Below are 23,898 nucleotides of genomic sequence, written 5' to 3'. Positions count from 1 at the left end.
AAGTTAAATACTATATGGGATTGTGCTTTGTCAGAACTCCCTTTCTTCCCAGAGAAGGCTTTTGAGTAATTCAAGAATCGGAATCCTCTCCCGGATCACTTTTTGCTTGCGGAGTCCAGCATCTCGCCCGCCCACCTTACTAAGGCAGCCGCAGCGGCCTCCTCCTTGCTCCTGACTTCACCCTCCAGCCTCCGCTTCTCCAGCTTTCTGTCTCCGGAGGTGCTGCTGCTCGTCGACACCTCTGCGTTTCCCTGTGGACACCCCCTCCCTACAGGGTGGAAGAGCTCTGCTTATAGTCCCTCAGAATGACAGAGGCGTAGGCCACGTTGGGAGGCGTGCACAGCACCGACTCGGACACGGGGGAGCTGGGCACCGAGCTACCCGAGGCCACCGAGTCGCGGAAGGGGGACGGAGGCGTCAGGGCCGGCGAATCCTCTAGGGTCGGTTTGCTGGCCACCTGCAGGTCCTCCTCCTCCTCTTCCAGCTCGTCTTCCTCCGTGTTGCCCTCCCGCTCATACAGGTACTCCTGCAGGAGCTTGAACCTCTCGCTGTCATCCTCGTCGTCGTCCTCGGCTGGCGAGGAGGCGGGCTCCTCCCCGAAGGCGCTCAGCTGCAGCGGCAGCATCTGCAGGTGCTGAGGCACCGCCGGGGGCGGGAACAGGGACCGCACGCCGTTTCCCGGACCCCCAGGGACTGCGAGCACCGCGCTGAAAGCCGGGATCCCGGTGCTGAAATTGGTGACCACCCCCTGCAGCTGGTCCAGGAGAGATTTCTGCGGCGGCTGTGGCGGGGGCGGCGGCGGCTGCTGGAGGGGAGGGGGCAAGCCCTTGGGGACGGCCGGGTCGGCCAGGAAGAGGGGGGTCTCCTCTGCAGTCAGGTGGGGCGGCAGAGGCGGGGTGCTCACCGCGGCTGGCACGCGTCGGTGCACCACCATCGAAGGACTGCTGGGAGGGCTGAAGCCAACCGGCTGGGCGTCCTCCTCCTCCACGTTGTAAAGGGTCTTGGTGCTGGTATCTGAAAAGGTCAGGCTCTTTCCGGAGCCTTGGTAACTTTTAGTGAGGGGTTTGATGACGGCTGTCTGGTTGCAGGCCGTCTCACTGGTCTTCACGTGCACAGAGAGGCGGTGCCACATGTGCTGTCCTTTGGGCACCTGTCTTCCACCTGGTTCAGACCATGACACAGACTTGCCATTAGAACTATGAATAAAATAGAGATGGGTTTATTTGCAGATATGTCATGCACACAGGAAACATACATATAAAACATTTGCAAGCCCAGCTGAAAGCAGTTTGACTCCCCCCTCCACTGTATGCCTGTCCTCCACACCCCCAGCCTCTCCTTGCTGCAGATCAAACGCCAAAAGTTGCCTCTGAAGCTGCAGCCAGTGATTCCGTCAACTCCACAACCAGGCAGGGCATTTTTGACCCTGAAAAAGTTGTAGGGGAGAAAAGTCAGCTTGTTGTAGAAGCTGCTATTTTCATTTAGGTCTAAGATTTCACAGTTGTTAGACACACACATACACATAGACACACACACACACACACACACACACACATTCTAAGGCGATGGTAAAACTGTTGCTCAATGAAACCTTTACAAGATTCCAAAATCGATGGAGGAAATAAATTAAAAATAAAATCTTAGTTACACATGGACAACAGACCATTATGACCATAGCTATCGCCCCCTTTCTTCTTAGTCCGTGGAACAAATTAAAGCCCACGCATAAAGCTACTTTCATCATCCTGCAGGGTTATAAAATACATCCTCTCTGCTGCCCATTCTGATACGCAGGTATTTCCTGTGGTAACAGGGGCAGGATGGTCATGCACATGGCACCTGTACAGAAGAGAAAAAAAAGGAGATGACAGAAAAACCCAGACCCATGTTCCATTTAAGAGCTTTATAACTTTCTTTTTTGTTTTTTAATTGCAAAGTGTTATTACAGACACATATAGTGGATCACAGTGATTCACTCGTAGCAGCTAGTTTAGGATTTTCATACTGGGAACATTTAACCAGGTGTGTTTAAAAGAGAACTGAAAGGCCCAGAAAAATTCAAATGCCCATGGCCTGCGTTAGTCCTCTCACATAGTTTGGTGCAAATGAGACAAAATTAAGATTCAGACAGAGCAGAAGTTACTGAGACAAAGACCTCTGCCCAGCCTTTTCCTCACTGAGCATCCATGAAGAAAAATATCTTAGGGTACCAGCCGTCCTCCACCCTTACCAACTTTCGTCTTCATGGGATGCTCATAAAACCAACCAGAGAGAATGTATCACTGAAGAAGAAAAAAGTGAGATGCACTGTGTGCATAACTACAAATTCTATTCTCTGTGTTCTAATAACTGGTCTCACTTTTGGACTCAGCTTATTTTCTGTATAATTTTTAGCAGATGGTGGTACCTTACCATAGCAAGCTATCAATAACAAGAGTGTTAATACTTAAATCAGGAAATCATTTTTTCCTTCTTGTTTTTCAGGAGTTTGCTTTTTCTTTGTACCCATGAAAACAACAGAGAACGTAGAACAATAATGATACATTTTGACATTAAAAGGAAGAGGGAAAATGGGTGTTTTTCGTAGGTGGATATGTGAAATAGACTATTTCCTATCACAGTCTTTTGTTTGGAAAAATGTAGGAAATGATCAAGAGTTAACATAACGGTTTATTTAATAACTTTGAAAATACAAGGATGAATACTTCAAAAATTATATGTGAGGGCCACATTTATAATCCTGAAAAGTGAAGTGAGTCAAATAAGTACAAATTTGTGTAGAAAATCTGTTATCAATTATAGACAATTTGGCTATAAAGGTTCTAAAATAGATGTTAACAGCTAAAATTATCTCATTATTTGGGAGGAAGGTAGTTCATCGATATATCTGATAATCTATGCTGCATTTTTAATTGTCCAAGAAAAGTCTCATCTCCAAAATACTGTATCAAAATTAATGTTTCACTCAAATGTATGCAAATATACTCCCTGAGAATGTGTAAGTGCAGGTACATGTGAAATTGCTGACTTGTCGGCTTCTACACTGTCTTGTCAGAATAGCTGACACTTTTGAGTTGAGCAAACTAAAGAATGAGCCTGTGTGTTCCTGGCGAGAACAGCAGTCAACCAGCCAGCCAAAGGCAAGACCAGAATCCACAGTTCCTCTTCTGCCTTTGAAACTCTGGGTAAGCTTGCCTCCCACTTTGATCTTTCTCAGTTTCCTCCATCTCCCACTCTACTCACACTTCTTCTCTCTTTATAGATTTAATATGCCTCTTCTAGAAAGTACAAAACTACCTAGTTGCCTCTTGCCTTGCTGTAGTGTACTTTCCAGCCTCAATGCTTTGCACCCCTTTCAGCTGCAATGGAAACACTTTTTCCTTCTCCAAATGTCTGCCTCTCCATGTTCACTAAGAAAATCGCTAAACTCAAAGGCTGCCTTGTGTCTTCATTTAGGGGTGTGTATTTGTGTGTCTGTGTGTGTGTGGGTGTTTAAAAAATCAATTCCCTTGAGAGCTAGTCTGACCCAATTCAATCAGTACGCTTAAATATGCAAGTACAACATTGCTCCAGTCTCCATATATACCAGCAAAAAAGGCCGCCTTGTATTCCTGGGACTGACTTCACCCACTCACTCCCTCACACGGGTTGTTTTCCTTCTTGTCCAGGGGTTCCAAATGAGCCTCTTTTTCCATCATGTACTTCCATATGTAAAAGGCAGTATTAATCATCTTTCAGACAGATATGATTACAATTTAGTTGTTTTAATCCAGTACCACTTCTATGCCTGTGATGGGAGATCGTCACCCTGGCTGTCCAAATTAGCAGCTTTCTTTCCCCTCAGAGTCTTGCTCCAGATTTTCTGGAAAGTACTGTTTAATTAGAAAACAGTTCCAATGCCCCAGGGAATCTGTCAGATTAAGAAAATTAGATTAACCTTTTTTTTTTCCCCAAGGACAAAACCAGAGATAGCAGAGAAAATGCATCATCTCATAGAAACTCATTGTCTCATAGCAGGGTATAAACTTTGGTCCTTCTGGATTAGATAAACCTATGCTTTAGCCAGCTTGAATGGTCCATGAATCCACACATGCATCAAGTATTATTTTTAGGCGAAATCAATATTATGTCTTTGTAGAATATGCTCTGCTATTTTTAAATGCAAAATGCTTTTAGGTAAAAGTGTAACTAAATTCTGAGAAGACTTTTTTTGTGCTTTGTGTTCAAGTGGCCACTCATAAGTGTACAATTACTATCACAGATTCAGGTGTAGGTTTAATAACTGTTTAGGTGTAAAAAGCGACTATCCAATTTGAAAATGTTGGAAGCCCATTGCTGTGATATTAAGAAGAGAAAAATGTATAAAATATGGCGCAGCAAAAAGGAATTAATGCTTTATAGAGATGCAATATTACTATGAAACAAGACTCTTCCTTACTCCCAGGTAACTTTAATACCTTGTGTTCCAGTCACCAGCCACTTCCTTCTATTATGTAATTTTACTTGGTTTCCTAATCTTAGGAAAAGCAACTGGGCTTAGAAACACCACGGAATTGTCACAAAGCACCCAATCCTTCTTGCTCTCACTTCAAAAGACAGATAAAAGATTTAATCTCTTTTTGAAGCTCCAAGGCAGTAAATACCTGTGGCTAAGGATATTTACTGACATTGAAGTAACTGGGGGAAACCGCAGCGAGGCCTGGGAGGAAGTAGAGATGGAGAGGATACTGCACGCTGATAGTGGGCTGAGGGCTGCAGCTCCAGCTACAATAGGCTTGGGATCTTGCTTTGGTTTTCCTTTCATTTGGCAAGTATCACAATCCCCCCAAACAGAAAACCCAGTATTTACAGCACTGGAGAGAATACTTAGAAGTGGGTGGTGTAAACAGATTAGTGTATCTTTTGCGTTCGGAGCAATCCTGTCTGTTTTATATGTTTCAGTAAGTACTAGTTACATCTGCAGAGTACACCGCTCTCCGCTCCAGAGAGGTCTAAAATGGGAACACCAGTGGGTGGGTGTTTGAGATCAGGAGGGAAGCATCCTGCACAAGCTGCCTGAGGGGGAAGCTAGCACAACACCTGTCTCCCTTATGTCCAACTCAAGTCTTTGCCACTAGGCTTAATAGCTGCACCACAGACACAAGGACGGCATCCAGAGAGCCCACAGACAAGCCCAGACCTCCCCACAAGGAGGGAAGACTCACTCGTTGGCACAGGAGGAGGGTAGCATTTGTTTTCTTTGAAGACGAAAAATGGAAACAGGAAATGTCATTGAGTCACAGCATGGGGAGAACGGCTCACCAAGTAAAGAAAGCAAATCACAGCCACAGGCTTGCGGACAGTTCTGCTGTGGCCCTGCGGCTACGGCTGGGACACACGGCCTTTCAAGGAAGGGATGGTGCCACCCCAGCCGAGACACTCCAGATGGAATGCAAGAGCTGCACTGTCCGGGTATCTCACCTCCACCTGCTTCAGCAAGCTGGCACCAGAATGCAGTCTGAATAGTGATTCTTGCAGCATTTCAGGCACAGGTACTATTTGAAGCCATTTTGAATCAGACCCCTGTTTTCCAGGCAACCCCAAGCTAATCTTCAATACAAAGGACTTCCACTGACTCCAATTTCATTTCTTGAAAGGTTTCCAGAAAAATTCTGCATATTCAGTTTATGTTCTCTGGAAGCTTATCTGAACATATTTAAAATTTCTCACCTTTTTCACTCACCACTACTTGTAAGGTAGAGAATATCTGAACGTGTTGTTGAAGACAAATGCTTTCTGATTACATGAGAATGTAGTCATTTCTGCTGATACTAAATCTTAAATAGCATTATGAATTTTCCCTCTCTCCTCTTTGATTCTTACCTCATCGTAAGCTGATCAGAAAACCACATGGCTTGCAGAAATTGACAATATTACTAAATCTAAATATACAGTCCTCTTTTTAAAGTCTTTAGATCAATCACGTTGAATATCCTAAATTTATACAATTCAGGGTAAAAGACAGCATAAAGAAAATCAGTTTGCATTCATTAAGACTTGTGCTTTCTCTAATGAATTAATAAAGAAAAAGGCATCCACAAGTGAAATTACCTCATCAAGGTTGATAAAGTATGGAAGACCCCATCAACTTTGTCTGGGCACTGGGTCCACTGTCTAGAGAAAATTGACAAATCTATTTCGAATTAAAGAGTAGAATTCTGATGATTATTGAACCTGTTCTAAGTACACATTAAATGGCCTTTGGTCCAACCTAATCATGAGTACTGGCTGAAGGACGGAATTCTGGTGCCAAAGTTGATTTAAGACATCGTGTTGGTACAGGAGCATTGTTTCAGAGTGGTATACCAGGTGTAACTCCATTCTTCCAGGAAGTATAGATGAGCCCAAATAATGTTCCTTTTGAAGAAAGTTCAGGTCAAGCATTATCATGTTTTTCTGTGCTCCATGCTTCCAGACCTGTAATTTTAATAGCAAGGCTTTTGATGCTCTTCAGTAGTACCTGGAGTCCTCACAGTTTGCCCTGGAAATATAGGGCAGTTGCATGCTCTGCAGGGACTATTCCTCAGAGGCAGGAGAGATCTACACAGATCATAATGGTCCAGTAGGCAACTTTATTTCTATCACTAGTCTCTTTGCCTGGCTTGTTCACAAAAGCTATGGGAGCTGAAAGTCACAAAAAGAACATACTTTTTTTTTTTAATTTTTGTGGGAAAAACCATGACTAAGAATAGCCAGTCTTAGTCTATGGCACACAACTTGAAAGCTACCTATCTCTTCCTGATACTTTACTGTATCCAGAAAGACAGCTTGAATAGATCTTATTTCAAAAGTTCTTTACAACTACCTGTTAGCCTTGCTGATGCATAATTTTTTTGTCACCTACCAAGGATGCACCCACTTTTGGTCTTTGTTTTTGCTTTTAGGCACTCACTTTTAAGTCATGAAATGTTAGGGGACTTCCCTCTCTCTCTGGCCCTGCTGTCATGACGAGACATGCACATCTGCTAGTCCCATCAATCCTTTCTGACAGGCAGCCAGCAGCTGTCATAATCGGGCTGTCCTTACTGTGTCCTTGGTCAGACTCAACCTTTGGCACAAGAAACACTCAATGCTTTTTGACTTGGGAAAGTTACAGAGAATATATCCAAGCAGACTAGAGTTGCTCTGATCTAGAAGCACAGAGTCCTCCCAACCTCTAGGATTCGGTATGATTTGACTGACCCACACTCTTTCTTTCTATTTGGGCTTTTCCAGGGAATGTCAGAACATGACTTCCCAATGCACTCCACTGAGTGAAGAGAAGAGACTTAGGGCCCCATTCACTGGGCTCCATGGCCAGGTTTGGTAGCATCTGAAGAGCTACTCAAGCCACAGACACCCCATCAGTGGGCTCCCTCCTGCTGCAGGAATGTGTACCTTTGACTCTCCCAGGAGTTTGAAGGGCTGTAAAGGAACAGCTGAAAATGACCACAGACTCCGTGCACAATGAATTGAACATGGTCTATGTTCTTTTGTTGACTTAAAGAGACACTGTCAAGAACTAAAGGTCAAAAATTGGACCAAACATGCAATGTTTTTATCAGATGGGGAAAATCTGATAAAAGCACTCAGAATTCTGGGAAAACAATTTTTTTTTTTTGCAAAACTCATTTTTTGTAGGACTCACAAAACTTTTGTTTCTTTGGTTTTGCGCTCCCCAGGGCATGGGAGGCTCCCAGCAGAGAGAGGCTCATGCTGGTGCCCACCCCCTCAAACTGACATCATGGAACTCTTCCATGAGTTCAAGTCATGGCTTTTACTCGAATGCAGACAGGATCATGTCAAACATTTGTGCAGCAGCAAACAAAAGGCAAAAGAAAAGAAAAATAAAATAAAGAAAGAGCTCTGTTTGCCAAGGGGAAGCTGACAAATTTGCGAAGGGGGGAAAATTCACTTTCAAGTCTGTGAGTGGGAGTCACAGACAAAAGTGAATCTCTAGAACAGGGAAAAGTGTGCATCTTTGCATCAAAACATAAGAAAAGCAAAAGGACTAACAGCTTGACAGTGTCCTTTTAAGAACGATGGACAATCAAATTAAGGCAGTCGTGCAAACCATGGCACGTAAATGGTTCCTCATTCTTGATGGCATGCACCACATCTGTTTCCATGTTAGAAAGTAGAAAAACCCAGGAGAGAGAAAGCAAGGGGCAAACCACTATATTTTCCATGCAGCTTCTCTTACACATTCACTGCAGTGTGGGGGTTTTCAAAGCTGCACATGTGCCGACGGACATTGGCTGGTGGGCGAGAATTCTGGCTGCCTCTTCCTGAAGATTGAAAAGAAAAAGATACCCAGTGAGTGAGTGGTTATACATGGATACAGAGATGGCGATCACACCACTCAGGCGGTGCCTGGGCTGGGGCAGAGCGTGCCTGGCTCCGGAGTCTTTTTCCACGTCATCTCCACCTCCACGCCCTAGATCTTCCTGAGCTGCCCAGCTATTTCTTACTGCCAGGCTCGTTTCTGAAAGTCATATCAGTGGAGTACCTTGTGGGACCATCTTTTTCCAACTGGCAGATGCTTCTTCTGCTCTGTGTATGTCTATCCCATATCGGCTCTTCTCCCTCCACTCTTGACATCCCCCTTTATTCTTGGTGGCTGTGGACTCCACCTGAACCTTCTCACGCACCACCTCTTAAAGGATGCTCCTGGATTTATGTCTTATACTGTGACTTTTAAGCGTACTGCTAACTTTCCTCCACATTATGTTATCATAAAAGTATTGCTGTCACTTCATATAAAGTCACATGTATCTCTTGGTCTTCACAAGGCAGAATATAATTAGAGGTGGAGAGAGGGAAATGGTAAGAGGTTGGAGAAACCTGCCTCAAGGGAAGAGCACCTCCTCCTTCCCCGGTTGGCTGTCTCCTTGTACAGCACATAGTGTGGTCTGGAAGGGGAGAAGGGCACTGCCTGAACATGACAAGGCTGATGGGGCAGCTGTGTGCAGCTGGCCTTTCTAGCATGTGTTGGAGTGAGGGTACGCAGGTGTCCCATGAGTTAAGCAGCACTTTAGAAAGTGGTAGGATAAAGCCATCTTAGCATCACTCCACATAAGGAGGCTGCCGATCACAGAGAGGAATTTGGGGAACGAGGTGCTAAACGTGAACTGTCAGCAGGTGCCTGTGAGCAGTGTGGATGAGGCTGAACTGGGGGAATTTCCCATCTTTGGGAACTCTGCAATGATGAAGTCCCCTATAGGGCTTTCCAAAAACTCACAAATATTCTCTATGAGTTTGGGCCACTTACTCCAAGATCCTGGTGACAATTATCCATTGTTAATCAGAAGAGGACCACAACAGCTCCAGGCAAGTCAAAGACCTTGGCCAACTCTCCCATCTCTTTTCCCATCAAAGCAGGCAGAGGAGGGGCAATTCAGAAGAGGGAAAAGGCAGAGAGATTTCAGGAGCAGACCACGACCCTTCCCAACTGAAGTCTTTCAGGCTGAGGCCTGATATTGTGCTGGGAAGGAGAGATCCAAGTTTGAGGTTTGAAACAAGAATACAGTGGAGTATCTTTTCAACATCTGAAAGCAAGGAATCTAATCTAAATGTAGACGGTGGGAAAAAAGATTTTTCATAGTACAGCTGAAGCTAAGAGAGAAAAAATAAAATTGATCAATACATATATTTTCGTCAACTTTGGGCCATTCAATATACCATTTGAAAGTACATGATCTACCTAGAACAATTTGAAATCCTCATTCAGAGACGAGAACTTGAAACACCTTGCTATAATTTCATTACTACTGCAATAATCCATTTATTTACGAAAATTAGAAAAAGAGAGAATGTTTGCCATTGAACTTGCCAAAGTAATATGACCTTGACATTCAATATGCCCATCTGAAATCACAAAGATCATGAAAACAATGAAACCATTGGTAGTAGATGCGCAGGAATAAAAATATGATGTTTCAACATATAAATGAAGTTATGGGTAGAAAGGGCATTTCTCCTGTAAAATAATATTAAAACAACTTCATTTCTCATGAAAGAAGGCAGAAAATACACTCAAAGCATGTGACTTTGCCATGCTAAACTGCCTGCATATCCTAGAATTCTGTTCTCTGTCAGATAATAGCTGCATGTGGCCTGGTCCAGTGGTGCTGGGAGGCCAGGACCCAGGAGACGCTGGCTTCATGGCCCGAGACCAATACAGACATGTGGTCGGTCCCTCAGCAGAAGGGCCTTGCACTCAGGGTTTAGTGCTCCATGGTCATCCTTCTGAAATTCACAGTCATGTTGTCGCTTAATCTGTGTTGTGTAAGTGACGTTCCATGCAGAAGTGGAGCACGCATGGGGTGATAGAGCCTCAGCTCATGCATGGTCCTGCCTCCCTGACTTCCCTGGGAAGGTTTTCAGCTTCTTGTTCCCCTGCCCACTGGCTGGAGGGGAACCTGGCAGCCTGGGAGCCACACCCATGCGAAGTCACCGGGTGGGGACTGCTGCGCCTCGTAGGGTTTGCACTAGCCATGCAAACATCTCTCACAAGGGAGTACAGCATTAAATGGCAAAAAAAAAAAATACAACAAAAAACACCAAACATCATGACAGGTCTAGAGAGAAACAGTAGAAGAAAGGGAAAGGATTTATATTTTGGTAACTTCAACATTTTTCCCTCTGTGTTTTCAACTAGGGGCTCCAGGTTTTCCTTTTGTGCTGGGCTATGAAAATGATGTAGCGACCCTGTCTCCTGGGATGTATGGATGATGATTAAAAAAAAAAATGGGGAAACATCTTGAGAGCCTGGAGACTTGATGAGCTGATATCAGCATAGATGCACACAGTGGCACTCCTGGACAGATCAGCGCTTCTGTGCCTCTGGGGACTGGGGCAGGAAGCTCTGTGGCCTCTGTAGCTGACTTGGAGCTATTCTCCCAGCTAGTGGACAGTTCTGTGGTTCCTTCGGGGGTTTCAGCTGTATTGACAACCAAACGTCACACTGTAACGCCAAGCAATTCCAAATCCACCTTAATTAACTATCGATTGAAATAGTTGAAAAAAATTATAGCATCTCCTTCACGGTGCCATTTCTTTAGTCTCTGACTTTGTGTTGATGTGAAGTATAAATGACCTTTGCATACACATCTAACTTTTATGAAAGAAGAAGAGATTTATTAAAGGTTACAGGCCAAGACTTAAAAAAAAAATCTATCTCAGAGTGGCCATTTTATCGACTGAATAAAATCACAGAGGAGGAGCTGGACTTCAGGATATTTTTAGCAACTGTAGAACCACATATTCAACCAACCACAGAGTCCACAAGCCAGAGTAAAAGCTTGGAGGGAAAATGCAGCATATGGGGGCTTGTCAAATATAAGTCCCAAATCTGTGCTGAATCTTTTGGCAGAAATTGTGGATTTAAAGGAACCCCAGAAATTTAATTAGAAAGATTCCTTTTCCATTTCTTCTAAAAGTGCAAAACTTTTTTTCTTTTCTTTTCTTTTCCTTTCTTTTCTTTCTCTCTTTCTCTTTCTTTTTCCTTCCTTCCTTCCTTCCTTCCTTCCTTCCTTCCTTCCTTCCTTCCTTTCTTCCTTCCTTCGAGTCACTGCTTGCTATGTGCACAGCTTCTCTCATTTATTCCCATTGCCCAAATAACCTTCTTTTGAGTAAGAGACTCTGTCTCTCTAAGTGTACTTAGTCCCATATGATTTTGTTTCAGCATGTTATTTTCTTTACAGCAGGTCAGCCATAAATCAGTTTCTATGCTAGGAATTATTCTTTACATGAACTTGGGAGGTTGTTTCAGACAAGTTTTACTCATTATAGTGTAGCAATAAGATCGTTGGACAAGGATTCAGGAGACCAGGCACTCTCCAACTGTGTATTTGCCTCTTTCAAACTCAGTTACTCATCTATAAAAAAGGATTGTTGAAATAGTATGTGTGAAAATGCTTCCAGATAGCAAAAAGCTATCCCAACTTAAGACATCAGTATTGGAAGAAAAAAGGCCAGACAAAAGACCCAGATATTTAAAATCTCAGTGTGTAATTTAGGTGACACTAATTCATAATATCTCAAACTTGATTTAACTCATGGATTTTTAGCCATTTTCCTCATTCAAGAATTTCAATAACTTCTAGTAGAAAATTGTTTTCTCTGTGGATTTTTTTTCTTTTTCTTTTTCTCCTTTTTGGCCAACAACGTTAGGGACATTGAGTGGATGTGTCAGGAGCAGGTAAAAGCTATGTACAGACTCAGGTTAGCTGTCTGTGTCTGAAGTTGCATGTCTGTGACAGGATTGGAGATGAGTCTTTTAGCAGAGATAAAATGGTCTATACAATTCCAGATGGTCACCATGGAAATAATGTGGCATCTGTCCAAAGTAATAATAAAGATTGACAGCAACCACTCAAGACCATTTTAGCAAAGGGTATCTATCTTTTTTTTTGTTATAAATAAATAGGATAATTTGTGCTTCTGATTGCTTTCAAAATCAAGTGCATTTTTTCTATTATCTGAATTTAAATATTTATTTCTCAGCATTCACTCATCAGAGTGAAAAACAGAGCTCTGACTGTATATGTAGACCCTCTGCCAATGGTAATTGTTCCCCTCTTCCTTTCAGTGTCTGCACATCTAACACAGTACTTCCAGGCTCTTTCCATAAACACACAATGCAGTGTAAAATATTGCTATGGTTTAAAATCCTTAATTGTAAAGATACTTAAGTTAATAGGAGATTATAGAGAACAATGTAATAAGATTCAGTTCAATTACCATCATAGATCTGTCAAATATTAACATTTTGCCTTGTTAAGTTTTCCTTTCTTTTGAAAATATTAGAGAAATATTTAAACCCTCTATATATCATTCTTAACACTAATCCTCTCCTTTTCAAAAGAAAATTTGGTGTGTGTCATCACTTGGCATATTCTAATACTTTTACAACATGTGGAGTCATAGGTATTAATAAATCTTATGTGGTAGTGTTTAGCATGGTATTAGATTTCATATCCATAGCATCACAGTAAATTTCCATTTAGCAATTTGCCCTTTTTGTACAGTATTATGTTAATAGATATAGCTCTGGTTTATGCACTTAAACTAAACTGAATAAATACCACACTATCAAGAACATAATCAGTTCTGCTGATGGCTATTTAGGTTGCTTCCCTCATCTTGCTATTTTAAGCAATATTGCAGTACACACTCTTGGTTGTGTCTTTGCACACGTATGAGAGGCCTCTTCTATGGTTTGGACTTAGAAGTAGAACTGATGGATTGTTCTAAATCCACATTCATCTGTCTCGTGTATTGCCAAACTGCTCTGCAAAATGCTTGCACAATTTACATAGACATGTGAAAATTCCTACTATTCTTCCCAATTCTGTTTGTTTTTCAGACATCTTGAATATTGACTATTATGAAAAAAAATTTCAAATGTATAAATGTGGAAAAAATTCTAAAATGAACCCTCATATCCTTATTATCAGCTTGAACAATAATCAATATATATGAATCTTGTTTCATCTGTACCTGCATTTATTTATTTTAAAGCAAATCTAAAACTTTGTCATTCCATCCATAAAGAATTTAGTATATATACCTACAATATAGGTACACATTTTTATAATTAAAAGGAAAAATATTATCACACTTAATAGTGATTCTTCAATATTTGATGTAAAATTTTTGATATTAAATAGTCAATATCTGAATTTCCTTGGTTATCTCATATATTTTTATTTTCTTTTGATTTTCAAATCATCATCCAAAGAAGATCTGCACATTGTATTTTGTTGATGAGTCTTTTAAGTCTTTTTTAATCTAATGACATTTCCTCCTCCTTTTCACTTGCTATCTATTTGTTGAACAAACATCCAGATTATGGATTTTACTAATTGAGTCCCTGCAGTGTCATTTAACATGTTTCTCTCTTATCTGTATTTCCTAATGAATTGGCAGTTAGATCTGAAGTCCTGATCAGCTCCATGGTTAATTGCATAGGGAGAATAGTTTGTTGAAGGTGGTGTTTACTTCCTGTTATACCACACTGGGGAGCACATAAATTGGGTTTTCTATTAATCACATTAAGATGCATCAGTGTGTTCAGATGTGGCAGCCTGAGGCATACATCATAAAATTCCCCATCAGTCTTCCATTTAATGGTTTTAGCAAGCATGGATGACATTATGTAGATCAATTATTTTATGATGAAACTACAAAATGATACTGTAATTCTATCATCCCTTCTGTATTTGTCAACTAGATTTCATTTTTAAAGGAGAACTGATCCTTTTCAGGTATTTAATTCCTCCAAGGTAGAGTTCAAACAGGAAACACAAGCCAAATGGTCGATTCCGTTCTTTACCAATGCTCAGAATAATGATTTGGTTTTCTAACATCCTCAGACAGTGATCAGTGTATCACCTGCAGGTCTGTTTCTATTGTCTGTGTCCCTTGGTCTTTTTGTTATATGGTTCTAAGTCTTCCTTGCCTAAACATATTTTATATCAGGTAAGACATTATAAATATATAAAATTAGATTCTGTAGAGGCTGTAGATGGTCTGATCTCTACTGGAGTTGCTTTACCACTTTTTCTGCTAAGTAAAGAGGGAAAGATCAACTTAATCCAGTCAGGAACAGAGTAGAGTTATTCTGCAGCTGCGACAGGATTATTACGGAAGCCTACCATGAGTCAGATCCCTTCAAGACTTCTAACGGAGCACCTGGCTGTGCACTGGTGCAGCTCACCTGGTGGGCCTTTATCTCCTCAGCGTTGAGAGACTGTGGGAAATTCCGACCAGCTCTTCAAAGACTTTTAGGTTAGATTTTTGGCCTCCTGCCATTCACAACTTCAGAATTAGGACACACACCTTGACAGGGAACCTGTACTACAAGTTGGCATATCTTTGAGTCTCCAACGTTGTCAGTCCAACCTCAGGTGATTGCTAAGAGTAATTTCTAGTTCTCTCCACAGGTGGGTCTGTCTCCTCAGCATTGAAAGACTCTGAAAATAGACTCTCCGTGTCAGAGGCATTTGGCGTATCTTTTAATTTTCTTATCCACCCAGTTGCAGACATCAGCACATGTTTTGGATGAGAAGCTGAATGGATGTTGAAGCCTTTCATGCCTTTCACTTTATCACTTCAGCCACAAGAGACTACAATGTGTCTTCTGCATTCTCTCCTCCCTCCATTGACTCTTTTCTTGGACCAAGTCAGGATACCCATACTCTTGCCAGTGCCTGGAATTGGCAGATGCCCCCAGGGAGAAGCCTCTACAAATCATCTGCGCACTTCTCAGTTCTTCTTTCTCTGCTATTTTAGTCTCACTAATCCCTATCACTTCAGCAGCTCCCTGCTATAGTAAAAAGATAGTGTTTGTCTTTCATACCTGTTCCCTAAACCTACAGTATTCTTACTCTTCACAAAATTTTGCACGTATTCCATTCAGAATTCTAAAATGTTTATCAAGTTCTTGATCACATTGCGGTGTGTACTATATCTTTGCTTCTCTCCTGTGATCTTTTTAGTTCTTACTATGTACTTACTAACTGTTATTCCAAAAAGAAATTTATAACATATAATTCAGAAGTAAAATTCCCTCTTCTTTTAGCTTTCCCCCCAAAAACTAAAGTTTTATATGGAAGTCATGAATATATTTTCTTTTGCTGAAAAAAAGTTAAAGTAAAAATTCTAAAAATATATATTAAAATATATGAGGAGCTAATAAGGAGAAATATCAAATATAAATTATAGAAGTTGGAAATTCATACTAATATTTTATATGTCCCAAAGTCTTTCTTAATTCAGAATTCTGTAGTAGAGTTAATTTAGCCTTTATACTGTAAATAAATTATTTTATTGTAAGTATATTTTAAATGTTTATTCTCCTGTATAGGAATCTTTATTAATGAGAAAGCAAAAGCTCAAAATTAGGGGGGGGTGAAAAGACAACTTAAGTTACATAAAAGGAAAAAAAATCCTGCTATGTTTTCAGATAGACTTTAGGTACCAAAGTGCCAAAATGAATCTTTTTTTATTATTTTGCTTTGATTTATCACAGAGTGGGAGAGAAAAAGATGATAAAAACAACTTGTCAAAAGCTAAAATCTTCACCTCAGACGTTTTGAAAAAAGAAATTATTACTTTTGTAAGAAGCTTAAAATTGAGGTCATAATGATAATAAAAAGGACTTCAATCACATAAATGAAGAACTTTGTGAGGCTTCTAATATTCTCGGCTAAAGTACTAACAGTAATATTAGATATATGCTTCTACTGAAGTTTATTTTATGCTATCATTTCTGTTTAAGCAGAAGCATTAATATCCTCATGTCACTACTCAACAAACCTGAAAAGAAACTAAATAGGCAAGTATCATAGAATTTTTTTCATAGCATTAGAAATATAGTCACCATAGCCCTAAAGAAATCTTTGTCATATCATAGCCTATTGAGAAAGAAGAAGGGAAGGGTATTAAAATAGTATAAGAGGACTTCTGTTTCCAGCTAAAATGTAATTCCTTGGGGTAAACCAGCTCTCCCACTGAGAACAACTAGAAAAAAAAAAACAGATAAAATGTTTTAAAAACCATTTAAAGACACTAGAAAGCTGTTACAGCAACCAGAATCCAAGGGACTAATAAGTCAGAAAAAAGAGAACTTTAGAGAGGTAAGCAGATAATCTTCAAACTATTTTTCCTGTTGGGACATTTGATGATTTTTGGTACAGAAGAACTGATTCAGAGTCCAAGCAGAGGGTTTTAACTAAGAAGTAAAGAAGTAAGAAAAATATAAAAATTCACAGGGTTATACTCCTGATTTTTTTGGGGGGGTGGGTGGGAGGTAATTAGGTTTATTTATTTACTTTTTTAATGGCGGTACTAGGGATTGAACTCAGGACCTTGTGTGTGCTAAGTATGTACTCTACCACTGAGCTATACCCTTCCCCCTAACAGGGCTATAGACATACAAATTTGAGTTCAAACCTTCCAACGCAGCCAGGATTTGAAGAGACAAGACCTTGAAGAGAAAAAGGTCAAGAAAGTTTTGACCAACACTTGGTGGGTTGCCTTCAGAAAATTTTGCAAATTTTAGGTTGCACAAAGCACAGGATACAAAGCTAAGCAGAAAGCTACTGAAAATCAGTGAAGTTTTAGGAAGTCTTGTAGCATTAAGAAATCCAAATAGTAGTTAAAGACATTTAAAGAATGAGAAACCAAAGTACACAGAAAAGACTGAGGTTCTTAAAACCCCTAGAGAGCTGTACCCTTGGAACAGGATGCATCAGGTGAAGCAGAACAAATTTTATAAAACTATAATATACACTTAGATCAGCTCAGTCCATAACTGGAATATAATATATAATGGAAAACATACGGTAATATATAAGTAAGTATTGATTGTGCAAAACAATAATAGTAATGTAAAATAGTATGTAAAATGTGCAGAATTAAAATGCACAACAAAGAAAGCACAAAAATTGACACAAAATAAATGCAATTAAAGTATTTTAAGATCCTTGCTTTATTTCAAAAGTGACAAAACTGCTATACTAATTTATTTGAGATTGTAAAAGGTCAGGGAATTCTAACTGCAATCTCTAGGGTAACCATAAAAAATAGCAAAAGATGTAAAGCCACCAAATGAATGAATGGGAAAATTGCATATTAAAATACTAGATTAATCCAAAGAAGGCAAGAAAGGAGAGAAAATGGGATATATAGGGAAGTAATAATTCCAGTGAGACAAGTAGAAAATAGTTAAATGGTAGATATAAATATGATTATGTCAACAAGTATATCAAATACAAATGATCTAAATGTTGTAATTAAAAGGCACCATATCAGACTTACTAAAAAACAAAATCTAAATCTATGTGCATTTTATGAGAGACACTCAAACATAAGGACACAAAATAGCTGAAAAATCAAAGGATAGGAAAACGTATAATGTGCAAACACTAACTCAAAATAAAAACTGTTAGCTACACAAATGTCAGGCAAAATCAACTATTTCATGTTGACTATATAGAGGAAGACAAAAGATAATTTATATCAGAAAGTCAAGCCTGGATTAGGATTTGATAATTCAACATATTCCCCCATGTTAACCAGATAAAATAGAAAAAAAAAAAGATATTTCAGCTGATGTAGAAAAAGAATTTGACAAAATTTGACACCTATTCATGATAAACTCCTCAGCAAACTGGGAGTATAAGAAACTATAAGGGCATCTATGAAAACCCTAGAGGTAATATACATAATGATGAAATTTTGAATAATGGCAATAATGTCCTAGACTTTGAATAGCCAAAACAATAATGAAAACAGGAACACAGTTGAAAGACCTACACCACATGATTTTTTAAAATTTAAATATAGTAAGTTACAATATTGTGTTTGTTTCAGGTGGACAGCACAGTGACAGTTTTTTTTTTCTGATTATATTCCATTATATGTTATTACAAGATATTGAATATAATTCTCTATGCTATACAGTAAATCTGTGCTGCTTACCTATTTTATATATAGTAGGTTGTATCTGTTAATCTCATGCTCCTAATTTGTCCCTCTGCCTCTCCCTTTTCCTTTCAGTACCCATAAGTTTGATTTCTATATCTGTGAGTCTGTTTCTGTTTTATATATAGACTCATTTGTATTGTTTTTTAGATATAAGTGATATCATATAAGTGATATCATACAGTATTTGTCTTTGTCTGACTTACTTCACTAGGTATACTATTCCCTAAGTCCATCCATGTTGCTGCAAATGGCAATAGTTCATTCTTTTTTATGGCTAAGTTATATTCCATCATATATATATATATATATATATATATACACACACACACACACACACACACACACACACATACATATCTCACATTTTAAGCCAATTGCCTGTTGATGGGCACTTTGGTTGTTTCCATGTCTTGGCTTACACTATGTGATTTTAAGGCTTTATACAAAGATCTAGTAATCAAGCCAGTATGGCATTTGCATAAAGATAGGTCTATATATCAATAGAACAGAATAGACTGTCCATAGTTAGATCTACACATGTGTGGTCAGTTGAATTTTGACAGAAGCACCAGTGTCATTCAATGAGGCAAGGGACATGTTTTAAAAAATGACCTGAGCAAACTGGATTTCTATTTAGAAAAAAATTAACCCTCATTCATTCCTTATATCATACATAAAAGATATATCACAGTACTAAGTGTAAAATTCAAAACTATTAAATTCATAGAAGAAAACATAGGTGAATATCTTTGCAACCTGGAGGTAAGAAAAGATTTTCTAGACCAGAACACAAAAAGCACCAACCGTAAAAGAGAAAAATGATAAATTGGACTTCATCAAAATTAATAACATCCGCTCATCAAAAGATACCATTAAGAAAATTAAAAATCAAGTCACAGACTGAGAAAAAATATTTACAATACATACATACATATGACAAAGAGTGCACATCTTGATTATAAAAAGTCCTATAAATCAATAATAAAATATAAATGACCTTCCTCCAATAGGCAAGAATTTGGACAGACATTTCAAAAAAATAGGGTATATAATGTCTGTTAAGTACATGAAAAGACTCTTAAGGTCATTATCATCAGGAAAATGCACATTAAAACTATAATTAAATACTACTACACACACATTAGAATAGCTAATGTGTAAAATACTATCAATACAAAACTCATATATTCTTGATAGGAGTGTAAAGTGGCAAAATCATTGTGGAAATCTCTTTGGCAATTTCTTATAAATTAAACATACACCTGCCTTAACATACAGTAATTCCACTGCTAGGCGTATGCTCACAAGAAATGAAAATTTGTGTGCACAAAAATGTTCATGCCTGTTGACTGTAGCTTTATTTGTTACAGTGAGAGTTGGAAATAACCCAAATGTCCATTAACAGAATAGATTAAATAAATTTTAAAATAGAGTCATACAATGTGACACTACTCAGCAATGAAAGAGAATAAACTATTGATACATGTAAGTCTCATGCTATGTGAAAGAATGATTCATAAAAAAAAATCTCCTGTACAATTTCACTTTTATGAATTAGGCACAGGCAAGACTAATAAATGGGGACAGAAAATCAGAATACTGGTTGCTTCTAAATGGTCAGACATATTAGAAAGGGATATGAGCAAGTTTTCTAGGGTGATGGCAATGCGTTGACAATACTTTGTTGGTTATGTTGTGCACTACACAATTGTATAAACTGTATCAGACTGCCATTAACATCTATTCGTAGTCCTGTAGTTATGTAATTGTGAGTAAATAACAAGGATATGAAGTGAAAGAATAAAAATGATTAAAGAAAAAAGTGTAAATATTGAAGCCAGCCAAAGAAGATTCAACATATAGGTGTTAGGTATCCTCAAAGAAAAAAAAAACCAAAGCAGGGAAACAAATACTGAAGACTATAATTCAAAAAAATTTTCCTACAATTTAAAAAGATTTGTAACTACATATTGGAGACAATACTCGGAAAATGGATATACAGTAAAACTATTTTAAAATGGGGAGGTGGAAAGATCGTATGCAAACAATTTGTTTTAACTCTTCCCAGTAGTTAACTGACAGTGGTAGTACGAGCTGTTACACTTAGACATTTCCACGGCTATTGTGGAATAACATAAATATATACTTATGAGATATTCTGATTCCATCATCTGTTTCCTTGGGAACTAGGATTCTTATTGTGGGGTAAAGGAAATGTATGTGTAGTATATGATAATACATGAGTTGTTTATAGATTCCTGGACCAGAAAAGCAGAGACCAGATATAATACGTCGTCCATGGAACAGTCATTTTAAGTTACTTCTTAAAACCTACCAGATGCATAATTCACTGTCTTAGAACAATATTACATCATATGAATATGGCGGGTTCACAAGTAGAGTCTGGTAAGTAGAAAGTGAGTATTTTCATCTCCACCGTTAAAGAGATAGCAACTGAAGTCTGTAGAAAGGCAAATGTGAGAAACACGGTGGGAGCCTATGGACCACAGAGGTGCACATTCCTACGGAAGTGTCTTCCCAGGGACCAACCAGGATCTGGTTCTCAGCCTTCCAGTCCTTCTTCCCATCACTCACCACCCAGGTAAATACAACAGCAGAATTTCCTTTGTCTGCCCAGTAAGGATGATGTATCATCCAGGGTAAGACTTCTATTAAACAAGTTCATGTAATAAGATTGCTATATACCAGATTCCAGTTTCATTTGCAGTGGGAAATAATGTACAGGATTTAGAACACCCAAACATACATAAATAGACCTATAAATAGGGAAGATAGGGAAGACGATAACTGATAGTTACTTGCTCACAGGGAATCAGAAGAAGGGTTGGACGGTTTTAAGGTTCAGTACTTAAACAGTTGATGACATTAAGTTAATATAGTTTAATTCATCCTTTTCGGTCTAGGGCTCACCTTGTCATCTAGACTTAAATTTTCAAAGAGCCTGTAGGTCACCATCCCCTAAACCCATCAGGAAGGTCTACAGCCACTGCCAACGTTTGTTTCACTAACTACTTTTTTTCTGCTTTTGTGTCTGATCAGTCTCGCTCTCTTGTAGATCAATCACATTTTAGATGTGAGAACACATTTACTCTGGTAACCGTTCAAATTCTATAGACTTTGGAGCCAAAAAACCCTGCAGTGACTGAATATCCCTACTTACTCTGCATTCTGTATACAACCTTACTTTCACTCTTATTTTTACCTCTTAGGCATTTCCCCGTATTCACTCTAAACTGTCAAAGCCCCAGGTCAGGCCCCTATAATCCCCGACCTGGACCCTGCAGCATCCTCCTCCCAGAGCACCCCCCACCACGCCCCATCTTGCTTTCCTGCGAGTTCTCCACACTGAGGGCAAACTGCTCGTTCCAAAGCACCCTTCTCACCAATCACAGTGCACCCCACCGGCTCTGTGATTGTGGTGACCTTGCACTGTTTGGAGGATGAGATCCAAGCTGTCGAGTTCTGTGCGGAGGTGGTCTCAGCGGAGCCTGCATAATACTTCTCTGGGAACGTTTCCAGCCTCTGCACCCTGGGACCAGTTAGATCATCTGAATAACGCTCCCGTAACACCTTGTATTTATCCTCACAAACACTCACCACAGCTGTAATTACATGTTCAATGCCTGGTCCCCTGGCTAGGTTGCAGTTTCCCACAGAGGCAGGGCCTGGGTCTGCTTTGTTCACCACTGTGTTCCCTGCCCTTCTCCCAATGGCCAGCACATATTAGGTGCTTGAGTGAATGAGTCACCACTGTTTCCCTTCCCAACCTTAAAAGGGGTGTGTCAGGCCTTGAGACCATTCTAACTATCAGAGCAAAAGTAATTTTGTACTAGGATCAGCCCTGAAACAACTTTTGACTTCAAACACTTGGAGCTAAACAAAACCTTACTAAAATTACTTGCAATTGTATGGCTTACAGTGAGACACTGACAGAATCAGTGGCCAACGTCACAAAGCTGCCCAGTGACAGATCTACAGCCATCCTTCCTGCCTCCTCATTCCTACCCTTGTGGCCCCATTATCATGACTTCTCTTATTCTACTTTGATTGTGTAGGTCTTTGGGTTTTTTTCCCCTTTGTTAACACTTTTCCTATTCCCCATCCCTTACCCATCTAAGCCAAAAAACAAAAGCAGTACAAAGTTTAATCAAGTGGAAAATGATATTAATTCCCACGATCTGGTCTCAGCCAAGCCTACATAATACTTCCCACGGTGTTTGAGAGCATTTACTAGGAACAAGATAACAGTGTACATTTTTATAACTGGAAAATCAGGGGAAGGAAGGTAGTTTCTGTCTTTATTGATTTCTTTTAAGCAGTTGTTTCTAATAGTTTAGCAGCGTCACTAAGGACTTGGCCTAATTTTGTTAGCAGCAGACGCCTCGCTTATCTTGAAGATAATCTGCATAAAGGGTATTGTTAAGTTGCCTTCAGTTATACGAGATCTCCCTTACCCCTCTGAAATAAAATCAGATTTACAGACCTATTTTGGGGTTAACTTGCCTAAATATTTGCTGATTTTTTTTCTATTCTATTAACCAGTGTTAACCATAAGTAATGTTCGATTGTTGGCTTATAATTTATGATATATTTTAATTCATTCAGAAAACAACGTCTTCATGATCCACGTTTCTTTAAAAACGAAACATCTTTTCCCTCCTCTCTGTTCATCTTGAGGCAACTGAGAAGCATTTCATAGCCAGGATTCTCTAAAAAAGTGGCCGGGACGAGGACTAGCTGTTAAACTTGTTTGATTCTACATCTCACCCCTTCGTAGTAAACGCCAGAGCAACGGCGTTTTCTCTCCCCTCCATTAGTGTATCTACTGGAGTTTGTAATAGTCACTGATATTTTGCATAGACGTGATTATTTGGCTGACTGGTTAGCCACCTGGAGATTTTGAAGTTTCTTTTTGTCAATCTTTCTAAATATAAAACGCTGGTGCTTAGAAGTGACTTACTCAGATGCCAAGAACAAGGATGGGGGGTGGGAGGGAGAAGGAATTACTCTGGGGTAGATACCTGCAGGGCTTCTGCTCATGCCACAATCACACCCCCTTCTCTGCGAACTGCCTCCCTGAATTAACCCACATAGGACAGGAGCGTTGGGCCCCTGGAAGACAGTTTTATACTCTGTGACTCCACCATTTGTCTACCATCTCCTTGACTTTGGATAGACACCCGAGTCAGGCTGAGCTAGTTAGTTTCTGTTTGTGTTCGGTAGAACCACATGGGTCAAGGGAATTGAAGCAGTCTTTTTTGGAGGGGAGGTTGATTGCTTTAAATGCATTCTTTTTTTAAATTAAAATACAATCAGTTACAATGTGTCAATTTCTGGTGCACAGCATAATATCTTTGTCATGCA

General features: G+C 39.6%; 1 protein-coding gene across 1 annotated transcript in view; it reads right to left on the bottom strand.

The window, feature by feature from the left end:
- Positions 1-230: 230 nt before the first annotated feature.
- The window catches only part of GRM1 (glutamate metabotropic receptor 1), a 380,989-nt gene continuing 357,321 nt past the window's right edge, over positions 231-23,898 (bottom strand). Inside the window, exon 11 of the mRNA XM_031679979.2 lies at positions 231-1,196. Coding sequence (XP_031535839.1) covers positions 269-1,196 — 928 coding nt within the window. The 3' untranslated portion in view covers positions 231-268. The remainder of the gene's footprint in view (positions 1,197-23,898) is intronic.

The sequence above is a fragment of the Vicugna pacos genome, chromosome 8 (assembly GCF_048564905.1).
Source record: "Vicugna pacos chromosome 8, VicPac4, whole genome shotgun sequence".
In the NCBI taxonomy this organism is placed as follows: domain Eukaryota; kingdom Metazoa; phylum Chordata; class Mammalia; order Artiodactyla; family Camelidae; genus Vicugna; species Vicugna pacos.
This window is presented reverse-complemented; position numbering and strand designations above follow the sequence as displayed.